At 39.7% G+C, this 17,063-nt stretch overlaps 1 protein-coding gene across 1 annotated transcript in view; it reads left to right on the plus strand.

Moving 5' to 3' along the window:
• GUCY2F (guanylate cyclase 2F, retinal) overlaps positions 1 to 5,951 on the plus strand; it is a 115,765-nt gene extending 109,814 nt beyond the window's left edge. Inside the window, 3 exon segments of the mRNA XM_033132114.1 lie at positions 23 to 132; positions 5,683 to 5,779; positions 5,869 to 5,951. Coding sequence (XP_032988005.1) covers positions 23 to 132; positions 5,683 to 5,779; positions 5,869 to 5,951 — 290 coding nt within the window.
• The last annotated feature ends 11,112 nt before the right edge of the window (positions 5,952 to 17,063 follow it).

Here is a 17,063-nt window from a genome sequence, read left to right on the forward strand (position 1 = left end):
CATGCCTCTCTTTCTTTTATAGCTTATTGCATTAATGTCAGTCAGGGTGCCATGATAATTCTTCCAGCTCTGAATGAGGGCTGTGAAGTGGAGTTTCAAGGAAGGACAGAGCTCAAGATATAATGCCCATTTGTTTTGTGAGTCAAACCACTTGAACACACCTGCTTCTGGAGAGGTCATGGTCTGCTGAATGAGTTTTGCATCGTATGTGAGCCTCAAAGCTATAATTTGGGCAGAATGTTCAGCCCCATTTGTGGTTGCAAAAGATCATTCCCATTTGCCTCAGTTTTCTTCTCTTTAAAATGCGCTTACAGTGAGGAGGATTGTTAAAACTCCTCCATTTTTTCCGACTCTTGGCTTTCCAATGATCTGCACTATTATTTACATTTTCTAACTTCCATTTGGTTTACTCTTTGGCAGTGCTAGATGTTGTTCTATAAGCTACAGTACTGGTGAGTTTGAGTTTTCTATTTGCCTGATCAGTGGGCACCCTTTTTGACTTTTCATCCCCACCATTGATCCCCTGTTTATTTCTTTCTCCAAGGATCAGGAGGAATAAAGTCAGTTCCTATGAAAGAGAAACATTTTGTACCATCTTTTCTTTCTATTGGGACTATCACTTGATCTGGGATTCAGGATTAGAATAATTTTTCTTTCTCTTTTTCTTTTTTTTGCCATTTCAATGGATTGTTTTCATCTTTCTCTGGATGACTCCAGGGCCTATGGCTCTCCCAGTTGTCAGAGACTCTAAATATCTGATAATCTAACTCCTTCATTTTCAGATGAAAAACCAAGGTCCAGAGAGGTGAAGTAATTTGATCAGGTCACACAGTCAATTGATAGCAGAGTCAGGCCAAAACTCAGGAAGCCTGACTTCCCGTTCAGTACCCTTTCCATGACACCACTGTGTATGAAAATTATTTCCTCAGTGATTATTCTTGGGCAAAATAAAACCTGCTCACTGAGTAATGCAGTTTTTTTTTTTTTTCTTCTGTCATCGGCATGCCTTCCCCAAGTGGTGGCAATTTACATGGAAAAGGATTTCAGAAGTTAAAGTTTGGAAGGCCTGATTATAGCTGATCAATTCCTTTTCTGGCTGGTCCTAGTTTGTCTCTTCCAAAAGATTTTTAATATCTCCCAGCTGATGGGATGAGTCACTTACAAGGGGACAGAGGTTCCTTTCCTACCTCTATGGAGAACTCAGTGAGATGATGGGGGTGATGATATTACTTGGGCAGTGAATCAAATCACCGAAGGCTTTTGTGATCATAATATATAGTGTCATTTCTCAGTAGAGGAGGACAAAGCCAGCTTGGTTTCCTGAAGCACTTTCCTCTCTGTATTGCTGAGCACAGATTCTCTCATTTAAAAGCTGATGAGGTGCCACTTTGGAAACTAAAAAGGAAAAATATGCCCCTACCTCCATGGTTTTTATTGCCCCCCCCCCAATTTCCAGTCAGAAGCAATCATATCTTTGGGTGTTTCAAGTACAAAAGCAGGACTACTTCAAAAAGGCCCTTTGCAGCTTCACAGTTTCCCCCTCTCCAAGGAATTTGGGAAAGTACTGTACAGCAAGTTGGAGGAAGAGGCAGGGAGAGCCTTCCCCTAATGCCACGTCAAGTCTTGGTTATTGGGGTGGCAGGAGCCTCCTGAGGAAGGGAGATTGAGAGGGAGATACTGGGACAGAAGAAGAGAGGGGCCCTAAGAAGAAAGGAAAAGGCAATGAGAAGATGAGAAGGAAGATAATAGGAAGTAAGACCCCAAAAAAGGAAGCATGAGAAGGGGAGATCCTTTCTATCACTGTTCCCCCACCTCCCACCAGAGGGCAGGTATTGGACATTACATAGTAGGGACTGGGGGATTTCTTGTCCTTTGAGGACGTGCAGTATATCCCTAATAAGACCAAAACACCAGCACACTTCAGAAATTCTGATTCAACATTTCCACCAGTCATCCACTTTGTGCTGCTGGAAAGCAAGAATTGCTCTAGTACGTGGGTCAGAAGGACCACATATGATGGCCAGCAAGGTGTGATTTCAAAGCTAAAAGCATCCTCTCCTTCCAGCTGGCTGATGTTTGAAATTTCCCATCAGAGTCTCTTCTCTTGGGCCCAAGGCTTGGATCTAGTACTTCCCCCACCACCCCCATCCCATCTCCTTCATTGGAGTGATGACACTTTAAATTGTTTCCCTCAGTGGAATAAAAAATGCGGATTGGATGGGGTGAGAGAAGAGAACATAGAGAAATTGAGTAATTGGGTGGGTGGTGGGTACAAAGAAAGAGACCAAAAATGAGGAAACTGAGGGAGGGGAGGACTCATTTAGCGATGAGAAGCTCAGCTTCTCTGGGGAGCTATCCCACTGCCCACTCCAACCCCGTTTTGTCCTATGCCAGGAATAAATCATCTGTACTTAACTGGCCAATTCTGCTTTTTTCAGTATTTCTTTCCTAATGGCCTGGTAATAAGTCATTCTATTACTTCTTTTCTTACATGAGTCCTGTTTCAGTTACTGTTTTCCTGACAAGTTTGAAGCTCCTTGCTGAGACTTTGTATATATCTTGGCTTATCTGTTGTATTTATCAGAGCCTCTTAAGATTTACATGCTGAAAAGACTTTCACAAATGATTGTTCTCAGCCAGTTTATGTTGTCTTTGCCAGAGGTGGAAACTTTCTGACCTTGTTTCTGAATTCTGGGACTACACAGTATGTTTCTCAAGCCCCTAAACAGTAGTCCTATTTTATTTGCGATTTCTCTTTTCCCCCCAGCCTTTTCCACCCCTACGCTCAACCCCTAATACATATACATGAACATGCATGCATACATACTAACATGTGCGCATGCATACACACACACACACCAGCAATTGAGCTAAGAAATAATGAGGTTGTATTGACAGAGTCCTGAAGGTCTTCTGACCTGTCTGTATTTTTTGACACAACAATGACTCAATGTGTGACATTGGACATGTAACTTCATCCTATCTCTGCTTCCATTTCTCCACATAGAGGCTTATTCTGACCAGTGATTATCAGGAAGCTCATTAATCACAAGCTTTAAAATTCCTAACAGTTGCTTTTTGGCCTCTAGACCTGCCTCTTGACTCCAGTGTATTGGCAAAGCTATGTAGTGTGGAGGCAAGAGCAATACAAATTTGGAATCTAAGATGTAAACTATAATTATTATGGTGATCATTTCACAATATATACAAATATTGAATCATTATGTTGTACACCTAACTAATAAAATGTTGCATGTCAATTATACCTCAATAAAAAAAATAGCAAAATCATAGTAAAAAAAAAAAAGTTTAGTAGAGTTGGGTTCAAGTGCCAGCTATGTCTGCTTATTGACAAGTCATTTAATCTTCATGAACCTCAGTTAGTAATAAACCTATCTTCCAGAGGTTTTGTGAGGATTAATAAGACAGGAGATGCCAAGTGTCTTAAAAGTGTCAGGCCCAGGTGGCCAGTTAGCTCAGTTGGTTAGAGCACGGTGCCCTTAACAACAAGGTTGCTGGTTCAATCCCCACATGGACCACCATGAGCTGCACCCTCCACAACTAGATTGAAACAACTACTTGACTTGGAGGTGATGGGTCCTGGAAAAGCACACTTAAATAAAAGTTGAAAAGAAAGAAAGTGTCAGGCCAAAGTAAGATGCTGTTATTTGGGGGGTGGTTTCTGGGACTTTCTAGAGATCAATATTGAGTCAAACAGTTTGTTTTAGGCCTTAGTTGTTACATACTTGTTTCCCCTTTTGCCCTTCAGCAAAATGTTGGAAGTATGGTGGGTAAACAGAGCTAGGATTCTACAGATTCCCCTAGATGGGCTTCAAAACCTCAGAGAGCCCCTCGAGCTCCCCAGCATACTCTTTGATTTGGAAGCTTGCCTGAGCCTATAACTCTCCCATCCTCTTTTGCAACCATTAGTTTTGGCATCCTGGTGTGCCCCAGGACTCATCCAAATATCCGGACAATCCTGGCATCTGCAAAGCTCCCTTGGGGATTGGCATGCTGTTCTGATAGCCTCTAGATTTTAAGACAGATAGTAAAATGGGACTGGGGGTTAGGGTCCTCACATTTGACCTTCAAGAGTGTGTTTTACCAAAATGAAGTCCAATAATACCTTCAGCATTCCAAGTGCTCAAAGGTTGAATGTTCTAGTTAATGGAACAGTCTGATTATTATTATACAGAGCAACTGCTCTGTATAAGACACTGTACTAAGTACTGTGAGGAAAAGAAAGAGCTTAGGAGGCAGAAGATTTGGGCTTGTGTTTAAAGCCCAAGACATAGTTTGATTGTTGTTTTTATATAACTACACTGTGAGCTCCATAAAGACAAAGCCATCTCTGTATTCTCAGCCCTGGTACAGTGAGGGTGGCATAAATGTAAGAATGAGTGATGTGAATATATTTCCAACTTGTTGATCTCTTCTGAAAACAGAGTGACCCCAAATAACCCAATTATTTGAGGTTTAGAGTGAGTTGGTTGCCAGTCAATGTAGGTTGGGCTGTTGTGATATTCTTTTACTACTTGCTTCATGAAGGGCTTTCTTGTTCAGAGCCTTGAACAAAATATTTGCAAAGTGTTTAAGATTCTCCAATTAAATGTGCTAATTATTATTATAGTTGTCATATTCATTATTAAGGAATGAATATATGTGATGTAAAGTAGATAACAATGGATTTGATATTTAAAGGGGGCAAACCTAATTGGAATTTCTAACTTAAACAATTTAGAACTGTTACAAATGAGATCTCCTGAAAGTAAGACCATATTTCAGATTAATGAGTTGGAAACACATCCCATTATTTTCCACAGTCTTAGTAAACACATCTTTTTTTTTTATTTAATGGATTGGAGGAAATGAGAGGATAGACGAAAGAATTGAAAGGAGGAGAGAGAAACACATTGAGAGGAGCATTTATTGGAAGAAAGGGAGGACAGAGCAGAGGCAGAAAATTTGGCTCCCCTGAGGTCATCACTAAAGCTGTGGGATGACCAGCTTGAGTTTACACTCCCTTTGTCTTCTCAGACCTATGGTTCTTGACAGCCAACTAACTGGGCTGTATATGGAGGCCTCCCTGGGGCTGTCTCAAACTGAATGCCTTGGTAGGATGAAAAGAACACTACAGAAATGTAGACCTCTCAAAGCAGTCAGGATGCCCTGGGCTTAAAAACAAAGTTTCACAGCCTGGTTTACATTTCTGTTTCCTTTCTGGGTTTTGTGAGAGTTGTTGGGTGGCGGGGAGTTGGGAGAGGTAGACTCTGAATGTATGTACTCTAGATACAAAAGACAATGTGTTGCCTAATGCCAAAAGATCAGGGCAAAAATGGCAAACAAACTCTTCAGTTGAGCATCCAGATGTTTGCTTGCTATGAAGCCAAATAGCCATACATTCTTGAAGATGGAGTTGCATGGCAATGGGTAGACAAAACATTTGGATGGCAGCTTGATATGGTGTTCACTTTCCATCTGGCTGCTATGGCAGCTTATGGAGCTTGCCTGAGCCTCAGGTGTATATGACAAGGAAGCCACATAGGAAGGAAGACTCCAGGGAGTGGTGACAAAAGGAAAACAGAGGCAATTGCTGAGCCAAACTAAATGTTTGTACCATATTGACCAGAAGGACTTCTTTAGGTTTATAGTATGTTTAAGATTTTCTATATTTTCTATAAGGGCAAAGGCACAGAAGAGACCTTCTGGCTCGTTGGAAAGAAAGTCTTCACAAAACCACTTCCCGTGCCCCCACCACTGGGCCAAGATGGTAAGTGGAGTTCACACTTTATTAGAGTCTTCATATTTTCTGCTCTGCCACACTCTCTTCACTAACTATTTTTGTGTCTCTCCTGCCCTGCAAGCAAGTAGGCCATGGACTGCAACCAGGGGAGATTGCAGCCTTCCAAAGAAGAAAAGCAGAAAGGCAGCTGTTGAGAAAGAAGCCATAAGGTAATGGCCAGCAGGAAAACAGAGCACAGGAGCTTGCCAAATTTTGAAAGCTGGGGCTCCCTTTGGCATGGGTGCCAGTGTCAGCCTTCAATCTGCAGGCAGAGTGTGACGGAGTTGGTAAAATTCCAAGCTCCGCTGAGTTATGCAAAAACCTTGTGGGAGGCCTGTTGCGGAGGGAGCTACATCTGAGGGAGGTCGGCTGCCCTGGCCTGAGAGCGAGCCTGGCCTCCTGCACTGATAATACGTTTGAATGTAAACAAGGCTGGCCTTGTTATCCAGTTATCAAGCAGGTGCACCTGTCTCTTTCATTGTCAAGCACCTGGGCCACATGGTGAACTACCTCAAATCTTTAGAGACTCACACAGATGTAAGCAACACAGCAATATTGCAGTGACCCACCCCCCTCCATTTCCTGGGATCCATTGGCAAGACCATCTTTGAGGGGGTGCTTATATCATTTACTCTGGAGGCAATGCCCAATCCCTTCCAAGGTTAGCATTGCCAACTGAACTAATACTGGCTACTCCTTGACTGCCTGGCTTGAATTCAGGACAATTTCCCTCATTCCTCCTTGTTTACTAGAATGGCATGATTCTGAAACAGCAACAACAGCCTAATTATCTAGAATTCTTCCGACATATTTGTATCTCTGAAGAATCCGTTGCTTTCTTGGGCTCCTGTCAGTATCTCTTCTTTATCTTGCTATTTATTCTCTCTTTTATGGGGACTTTGATCCATTGCTCCCTCCACATATCTTTGGAAATCACAAGATTCTAAAGTAAACATAAGAGCATCTCCACACATTCCAGTTCACTTGTTTTTTTTAGCATGTTCCAGAATAATCACAATTCTAGCAGCTACTACCAAAGTCATCTAGATACTTCCTATTTTTCCACTAACCTCTGTTGACTTCTTCAGCTTACTATGACTATTTCTCTCCTAGAGAAAACCCAGTCTAGATGTCATCAAAATGGCAGCGTGAGGGAGTTGCAAATCTCCCCTGGAATTTACAACTAATCGAACAACTATAACTCCACAAAGGACACCCTGCACAACAGACAGGCAAGACGAAAAGGCCCACTACTGAATTCACCTAAAGGTGGGAAAATCGCTGGAGCTGGTGAGGAGGGAAGGGAGAAGTGCGGAGATGGACCGCATGGGCACAGGACGCAAACCTAGCTCAGTGCTCCGAGCTTGCTGAATCCCGGAACTACCGCAGCTGCGGGAGGGGGAAGAACTCGGACTGCTAGGGCTCCGTTTATGGCCCACAGGGCTGAGGGGACAGCATATAACATGGCTGAACCCAACGCTCACGGCAGAGACCTCGGAGAAAATACTGAGGGAAGAAGGCTGGAAACGGTGGTTTAAGCCCTCACTGCCGAGCAGAGAATGGAAGCTGTAGGCAATGACACGAGCCGTCCCCTCCCTACCCTCCCAGAACTCACGCCACCCCCACCTGCCCGGTGCTAGAAGCAGAACAGTAGCAGTGTCAGATCAAAAGAACAGACCATTTGCTGTTCTGAGAACTGTGGACCGCAGACACAGATTCACAGCCCAACTAGTTCCGGCAAAGGGGAGGGAGCTGTGGAAGCAGGACAAGCTGTAGTGGTGATTGCCACCATTGCTCTGGGCCACCTCTCACAACTCAACCCTCTCCTGACCCCACCTATCTGGGCGGATCCCTGCAGCAGTAAACAGAACTGCTGAAACATACGGGCTCTGAATCTGGTGCTTGAAGAGCTCTGGAACTTCAAAAGCTCTCCACATACCAACATGGACACTGCGCCCTGTGACCCAAGCGAACTATTAACAGAGGAGAAGCCCATCTCCCAGGGAATCCCCCATTGCGTGAGAAGCTGGAATAATGCAGAGAAAACATAGCACTACTGTGAGAAAGAAATAAAAGGCTGCAGTCAGAGAGAAAATAAAACATTCTACTAAGAAGTACTGGAAAACAAAAGAAAGACCTCTTCCTATCAACCTGTTGCAGAAGCCACTCCTGTAGATGTCTAGGAAGAGAAATAATAAATCAGTAATTGCCATGAATAACCAAGGCAACAAGACAGCTCAGAAAGAAAGTGAAAAGTCTTCAGAAAAGGAAGTTAAAGATATTGAAATATGTGACTTAAACGACAGCGAATTCAAGATTGCAGTTTTCAAAAAACTCAATGAGATGCAAGAAAACACAGAGAGGCAGTTTAATGAACTCAAAACCACAATCAAAGAAAAACATGAGCCTTTTACGAAAGAGATTGACATTTTAAAGAAGAACCAAATAAAATTTCTGGAGACTCAGAACTCAATAGAAGAAATTAAGAATGAAATAACCAGCTTAGGTAGTAGAGTTGACCAGATGGAGGAAAGAATCAGTCACATCGAAGATAGAAACCTGAAAATTACACAGATGGAAGAAGAAAGAGACTTGAGACTTAAAAGAAATGAAAGAACTCTACAAAAAATTTCTGAGTCCATCAGAAAGAGCAATATAAGAATAATGGGCATGCCAGAAGGAGAAGAAAGAGAGAAGGGAACAGAGAATATATTCAAACAAATTGTTGACGAGAACTTCCCAAACTGTGGACAGAACTGGATCCTCGAATCCAAGAAGCAAATAGAACACTTAATCACCTCAATCCCAACAGGCCTTCTCCAAGGCACATTGTATTGTAGCTGTCTAAAATCAACGACAAAGAAAGAATCCTCAGGTAGCCAAGGAAAAGAAGATGGTAACCTACAAAGGAAAGCCCATTAGATTATCATCAGATTTTTCAGCAGAAATTCTACAAGCCAGGAGGGAATGGAACCAAATATTCAAACTATTGAAAGAGAGAAATTATGAGCCAAGAATAATGTATCCAGCAAAGATATCCTTTAGATATAAAGGAGGAATAAAGACCTTTCCAGACATACAGAAGCTGAGGGAATTTTCTAATACGTGACCTGCACTACAAGACATACTAAAGGAGGCTATTCGACCACTATTAACAGGGACAATTTGTGGCAACCAAAACATAAAAAGGGGGTGAGAGAAGGCCTGAACCAGAATATGGGAATGGAGAAAGTCAGCGTGCTAAAGAAAATGGAATACTCTAAATATCAAACTTTCTTTTACTTAAACTTAATGGAAACCACTGAAGAAATATCCAGAACTGAAATATATACTGTAATAAAAGAAGAAACAGAGGGAAACATCATAGAATATCACCAAACAGAAATAATAGACCTCAACAAAAAGGCAAAGAAACAATGGAGACACAACTTTACCAGAAAACTAAAGATAGAATGACAGGACATCCTCACATATCTATAATCACCTTAAATGTAAATGGCTGAACTCACCAATAAAAAGGCACACAGTAGCAGATTGGATCAAAAAACTAAACCCAACCGTATGCTGTCTCCAAGAGACACATCTCAGCTACAAGGACAATCATAGACTCAAAGTGAAAGCGTGGAAATTGACACTCCAAGCAAATGGTGCCCAGAGAAAATCAGGTGTAGCCATAATGATATCAGATGAAACAGATTTAAGGGTGAAAAAGATACCAAGAGACAAAGATGGACATTTCATAATGGTAAAGGGGACTATACAACAAGAAGACATAACAGTCATCAATATTTATGCCCCCAATCAGGGAGCACCGAAATATACCAAGCAACTACTAACAGAACTAAAGGGAGAAATTGACCAAAACACAATTATACTAGGGGACTTAAATACATCACTGACAGCTACGGATAGATCATCCAAACAGAAAATAAATAACGAAATAGCAGCCCTAAATGACACATTAGATGAAATGGACATAATTGACATATATAGAGCACTTCATCCTAAAACATCAGATTATGCATTCTTTTCTAGTGTACAGGGAACATTCTCAAGGATAGACCATATATTGGGACATAAAATCAGCCTCAGCAAATTTAAGAAGATTGAAATCAAACCAAGCATATTCTCTGATCACAAGGCTTTGAAATTGGATATCAACTGCAAAAAGAAAGCAGGAAAAAACACAAATACATGGAGATTAACAACATACTTTTAAAGAACAACTGGGTCAAATAAGAAATTAGAGGAGAGATCAAAAGATACATAGAAACAAATGACAATGAAAATACATCCTACCAAAATGTTTGGGATGCAGCGAAAGCAGTTTTAAGAAGGAAATTTATATCATTACAGACCTATCTCAAGAAACAAGAAAAATCCCAAATAAATAACCCCATGTTATACCTTAAAGAACTAGAAAAAGAAGAACAAGTGAAACCCAAGGTGAGCAGAAGAAAGGAAATAACAAAAATCAGAGCAGAACTAAATGAAATAGAGAACAAAAAGACAATAGAAAAAATTAATGTGACAAAGAGTTGGTTCTTTGAAAAGATTAACAAAATAGACAAAGCCTTGGCTAGACTCACTCAGATAAAAAGAGAGAAGACACTAATTAACAAAATCAGAAACGAAAAAGGGGATGTTATCACGGACACCACAGAAATACAAAGGATCATCCAAGAATACTATGAAGGACTATATGCCACCAAATTCAATAACCTAGAAGAAATGGATAAGTTCTTAGAAACATATAGCCTTCCAAGGCTGAACCATGAAGAACTGGAAAATCTAAACAGACCGACCACCAGTAATGAAATTGAATCAGTCATCCAGAACCTTCCCAAAAGCAAACGTCCAGGACCAGATGGCTTCACTAGTGAATTCTACCAAACCTTCAAAGAGGATCTAATACCAATCCTGCTCAAATTCTTCCAAAAAATTGAAGAAGAGACAGTACTCCCTAACTCATTTTATGAGGCCAACATTACCTTGATACCAAAACCTGGTAAGGACAACACAAAAAAAGAAACCTAGAGACCAATATCTCTGATGAATACAGATGAAAAAATCCTAAACAAAATCTAGCAAATTGAATACAGCAATGCATTAAAAAGATTATTCATCACAACCAAGTGGGGTTCATCCCCGGGGCACAAGGATGGTTCAACATCCGCAAATCCATCAATGTGATACATCACATAAACAAAATAAAGGACAAAAATCATATGATTATATCAGTTGATGCAGAAAAAGCATTTGACAAGATACAACATCCATTTATGATTAAAACACTTAATAAAATAGGTTTTGAAGGAAAATACCTTAACATAATAAAGGCCATATATGACAAGCCCTCAGCTAATCTCATCATTAATGGTGAAAAACTGAAGCACTTTGCTTGATCTTCAGGAACAGGACAGGGCTGTCCCCTATCACCTCTGCTTTTCAACATAGTGTTGGAAGTCCTTGCCAGAGCAATCAGGCAAGAAAAAGAAATAAAAGGCGTCCACATTGGGAATGAAGAATTTAAATTGTCACTCTTTGCAGATGACATGGTGTTATATATAGAATATCCTTAAGAAAACTCAGTCCATCTTCACTTCTGTAACTCTTACAGGTACCCTCTTCAAGTCATAATCGCTATGCTTCTGAAAGGTTTCTCTACAAAGCATGTGTCTCCCCTGCCACCCTGCCACATGGGGCCTATTTCCTATTGACTAATACAAGCAGATAAGCAGGTCGAACACAAATTCATCCAATTTTCACGAACATTCTTTCTTATGGGGAAGAAAACACACACACATAGAAATGCGTAATAAGTCTCAGTCTCTGTCTTTGTCTCCCTTTCTCTGTCTCTCTCTCACGCAGCAGGAAAGGGTCTTGAAGCTCTTAAAGGATTTTCTGTTTGGCAGAGCATTTGAAGGCACTGTATAAGAAGGCACTCTATAAGAAACCTATCCATTCCTAAGAATATTTTGGAGTTTGCGGCATAAGACACTGCAGCTGACTCACTGTCATTGGCTGTGTGCTTGGTAAGGATTTCCCAGCATAGAAGATTAATGTGGCTTAGGCAATGTACACTCACTCATCTGGACTCCCTGGACAGAGGGCATGCTTCTGTGGGCTGTGGGTGTATGGAATATATAGAATCCAATGGGGCCAAAAGTGGATTTGACCTCTGTTCCTAGGCTCATTAGCATTTGTGCTTAATCAGTATGTTAATTGACCACAATGGCCTTGGCACTCTGTGCAAATCACAAAAATCCTCAAGAGCATGCTTGACAAACTTCAGAAAGCTTGACATAAATTGAAGAGCTCCTGGACATCTTATTTATCTCATTAAACGTCCCATGTTGATATCACCCAGTAATACCACCTATTCCAGAATGTTTCAGGCTGACTTTCAGTGATAGAGTCAACCTGCAAAAGACCCACAATATGCATGAATGCCTCTTACCCAGTGCCACCATCATGGGAGCCGTTGGGTAAAACTTGAAACTTTTAGCTAACCCTGTGTAGTTGGTCAGGGAAGGAAAGATGCTATGAAGGGGGCACAACTTTAGCAAACTGACTACAGGGGCTGCCTTTCAGGCAGGGCTCTGGTGTCCACCTAGTAACTCCATTGTCGTGTCCCCAAATATTCACCACTCCCCAAACCTTCCTAAAGATTTTCACTTCATATGCTTACTTTCCCTAAAATTTCACCAACTGCGGTTCATTTGGGTTTGATAAGCCTCCTATTTCAATCATAGATTTTCTTTTTGGAAGATAAAGGACAATTAATCACTCCTATTATAATGAAAGTGAACTGAGCTGGACATTCAGGAGCACATGGACGTTTTATTTTGATTGGGATAAAGAGAAATGAGAAAGTTGGCAGTTTTGAAGAATGGTGGATTATAGTGGAGGGCTTGAGAGAACACAAGAGCAATGGATCCCTTATGCTTTAGGTTTTGCTTAGACCCCACAAATAGGAAGAATACACCCTTTTTCTTCTGCTCTTAGTACTTAGGACCTCTGCCAGAGCTCTAATATAACTGCTCCATGTGGGTTAAATCAACCTTTGTGGACTGGCCTAGAAACCTGACCACCACATATGTACTGTGTTTCCCCGCAAATAAGACCTAGCCGGACCATCAGCTCTAATTCATCTTTTGGAGCAAAAATTAATATAAGACCCGGTCTTATTTTAATATAAGACCGGGTCTTATATTAAAATAAGACCGGGTCTTATAATATAATATAATATAATATAATATAATATAATATAATATAATATAATATAATATATAATATAATATAATATATAATATAATATAATATAATATAACATAATATAATACCAGGTCTTATATTTTTGCTCCAAAAGATGCATTAGAGCTGATGGTCCGGCTAGGTCTTATTTGCAGGGGAAACAAGGTAGCATTTTTTCTATGGAGCAATGCATTCCAAATTACAAATCATTGACTTATAAATGTTTAGGACACACCTCATTAGGTTGAGGACTACCTGTATTTTAACATGTCCCTTTTTTGTTAAATTTGTAGAAACCATTGTAAATATCAACATCTAATTATGCAAACCTGACAAATGTAATAATGTTTATTTGTTCAGTGATCCAGGAAAGTTTATCAATTTTCAAGCTGTTCATAGAGTAGTGATGTTGTGGGGCTTGGAATCATCCATATTGAAATCCTGTGAAAAGCCTAATATGGAGAAGGTATACTTACTGTTTTCACTTTTTCCCACCCAGAAGATTGGAATCTTCTCTTGGTGAGACAATGGAAAAATCTCGTTCCAGTTCAACAAATTGTTCTTCCTGGGCAAGAAATTAGTGAATGACTATACCTCTAAGGATGACCAGTCTCCAGGGTTATTCATGCCTAATTCCAGTGTGACGGGGCCCCTGGGATGTAACTTTAATAAGCTTTGTTCATTACACAGCCATCACCAAAAAGGCTGTTTGAATGTAAACTACAATGGATGTGAACCCTGAGGAAGGGGAGAGAACCACTTCCCGGTTTAGTCATTTCAAAATAGCAGACACAACTTGGACTAAGATAAGAAGGTCTCTATTTTCACAGTAAAAAGAAGGCACTTGTTTTCTTTTTCATTTTGTTTGAATTTCTAGAAAGTATTTAATGAGCATAATTTACAACTCAGATACTATGAGATTAGTGCCAGGAAAAAAAAAACTTCTAGCAAACATACATCTGAATCCCAGTCCACTGTGACCTCAGTTGGCTGGAATGCATATGGAATAGGGGGGAGGAGTAGAGTTTGGTTAATTGTGTTATTTGGATAAATGCGAGCTAAGAAGTTTATTTTCTTACTGCTTATTACTCAAAATCTTTCCCAAACTGTCAGGGTCTCTTTTCCCATCTAAATAAGGAGAATCTAGGCAACATAATTGAGTTGTCCCTACTAGGCGGGTGAGTATCTCACTGGGCTTCAGGGTCATATTCTGAACATGACAGAACAGATACAAGAGATGCTGTCAAGGTAAAAGGTACAGAAGTAAAGGACTGAATTGAGCAATTCCCTTAAAGTTTTGTACTTTCCCTCCCTTCCCCTGCCAATTCTGCCTTTCAAGCTCCTACCCCTGCCCCTAAAATGAATCCCTTTGAACATTAGTTTTTGCTTTGTGCTTTTAGATTTCCAGATTCTACTTTCAAGAGGTTATTGGCAGTGGCTTGCCACAGTCACATGAACCAAAACAATGAGGCTTGTCACAGGCATGTTTAAAATGGTTAAGCAAGATTTTCCTCCCTTTTATTATGAAAAAAATAATCTCTTTATTAAAATAGCTGAACCCAAACATATCAACAGTAAAGCAGTTAATTCCTTTAGAACAAGTCTTTTTAAAGAAAGAAATGGATAAGGTATAATTTGATACCTTTCTAACTAATATTTATTTATTTTTTCATTATCAACTCACCCAGAACCTGAGCTTAAAGTCTAAAGCTCTTCATATTAGTTTTCCCTTCACCTTTAGTCAAAGCTCCCTTGGGCTCCTTACAGAAGCTAACTTTTCGCAGCCTCAGGTGGTCTATTTACTATGTTAAAGCTGTTCAAGAAGGTGTGGAAAAGGCTGAAGTTGCCTTTCATTTTCTTACTTTCTTTTTTTTCTTCAATTTTTTTGGGTGACAATTGTTAGTAAAGTTACATGGATTTCAGGTGTACAATTCTCTATTACATCATCTATAAATCCCATTGTGTGTTCACCACCCAGCGTCAGTTCTCCTTCCATCACCATATATTTGATCCCCCTTTACCCTCATCTCCCACCCCCCCTCTCCCCTTACCCTCTGGTAACCACTAAACTATTGTCTGTGTCTATGAGTTTTTCTTTCTCATTTGTTTGTCTTGTTCTTTTCTTGTTTTTGGTTTATATACCATATGTCAGTGAAATCATATGGTTCTCTGCTTTTTCTGTCTGACTTATTTCATTTAGCATTATATTCTCAAGATCCATCGATGTTGTCACAAATGGTCCTATTGCATCTTTTCGTACGGCCAAAAAGTATTCCGCTGTTTATATATACCACAACTTCTTTATCCATTCATCTATCAAGGACAGTTTGGTTGTTTCCAAGTCTTGACCACTGTAAATAAACCTCCAATGAACATTGGAGCACACGTGTCTTTATGGATAAATGTTTTCAGATTTTTTGCATAGGTACTCAGAAGAGGGATTGCTAGGTCATACGGTAATTCTGTTTTTAATTTCTTGAGGAATCTCCACACTGCCTTCCATAATGGCTGCACCAGTCTGCATTCCCACCAACAGTGTATGAGGGTTCCTTTTTCTCCACAGCCTCTCCAACACTTGTTACTATTTGTCTTGTTGATGATAGCCAATCTGACTGGGGTGAGGTGATATCTCATTGTGGTTTTTATTTGCATTTCTCTGATGATTAGTGATGTTGACCATTTTTTCATATGTCTATTTGCCATTTGTATGTCCTATTTGGAGAAATGTCTCTTCAAGTCCTCTGCCCATTTTTCAATTGTGTTCTTTGTTTTTTTGTTGTTGAGTTTCATAAGTTCCTTGTATATTTGGGATATTAGACCCTTATCGGAGCCACTGTTTGCAAAAATCTTCTCCCATTCAGTTGGTTGCCTATTTATTTTGTCAATGGATTCTTTTGCTGAGCAGAAGCTTTTCAGTTTGATATAGTCCCACTCATTTATTTTAGCTTTTACTTCCCTTGCTATTGGAGTCAAATTCATAAAATGCTCTTTGAATCCAGGTCCATAAGTTTAGTACCTATGTTTTCTTCTATGCAGTTTATTGTTTCAGGTCTTATGTTTAAGTCTTTGATTCATTTTGAATTAATTTTGGTACATGGTGACAGATGAAGTCTAGTTTCATTCTTTTGCACGTGGCTATCCAATACTCCCAGCACCGTTTATTGAAGAGGCTGTCTTTTCTCCATTGTATGCTTTTTGCTTCTTTGTCCAAAATTTTCTGTCCATTTTTATGTGGGTTTATTTCTGGGTTCTCAATTCCATTCCATTGGTCTATGTGTCTGTTTTTCTGCCAATACAATGCTGTTTTGAATATTGTAGCCCTGTAGTACAAGCTAAAGTCAGGGAGTGTGATACCTCCAGTATTGTTCTTTTTTCTTAGGATTGCTTTGGCTATTCGGGGTCTTTTGTGGTTCCAAAGAAATCTGATGACTTTTTGTTCTGTTTCTTTAAAAAATGCCATTGGGATTTTGATGGAGATTGCATTAAATCTGTATATTGCTTTGGGTAATATGGCCATTTTAACTATGTTGATTCTTCCAATCCATGAGCATGGAATGACTTTACATTTTTTTTTGTCTTCTTCAATTTCTTTCAAAAATGTCTTATAGTTTCAGCATGAAGGTCTGTCACATCCTTGGTTAAGTTTATTCCTAGGTATTTTATTCTTTTTGCTGCAATTGAAAATGAACTTGTTTTTTGTATTTCTTTTTCTGAGATTTCATTGTTAGTGTATTGGAATGCAATGGATTTTTTTTTTTTTTTTTGCTTCTTTGTCTTTTTCATTTGTTTTTTTTTTTTTTTTTTTTTTTTTTTTTTTTTTTTTTTTTTTTTTTTAATTTATTGGGGTGACAATTGTTAGTAAAATTACATAGATTTCAGGTGTGCAATTCTGTATCACATCATCCATAAATCACATTGTGTGTTCACCACCCAGAGTCAGCTCCCCTTCCATCACCATATATTTGATCCCCTTCACCCTCCTCCCCCACCCCCCAACCCCATTACCTTCTGGTAACCACCAAAT

This window comes from Rhinolophus ferrumequinum, chromosome X (genome assembly GCF_004115265.2).
Source record: "Rhinolophus ferrumequinum isolate MPI-CBG mRhiFer1 chromosome X, mRhiFer1_v1.p, whole genome shotgun sequence".
Classification (NCBI taxonomy): domain Eukaryota; kingdom Metazoa; phylum Chordata; class Mammalia; order Chiroptera; family Rhinolophidae; genus Rhinolophus; species Rhinolophus ferrumequinum.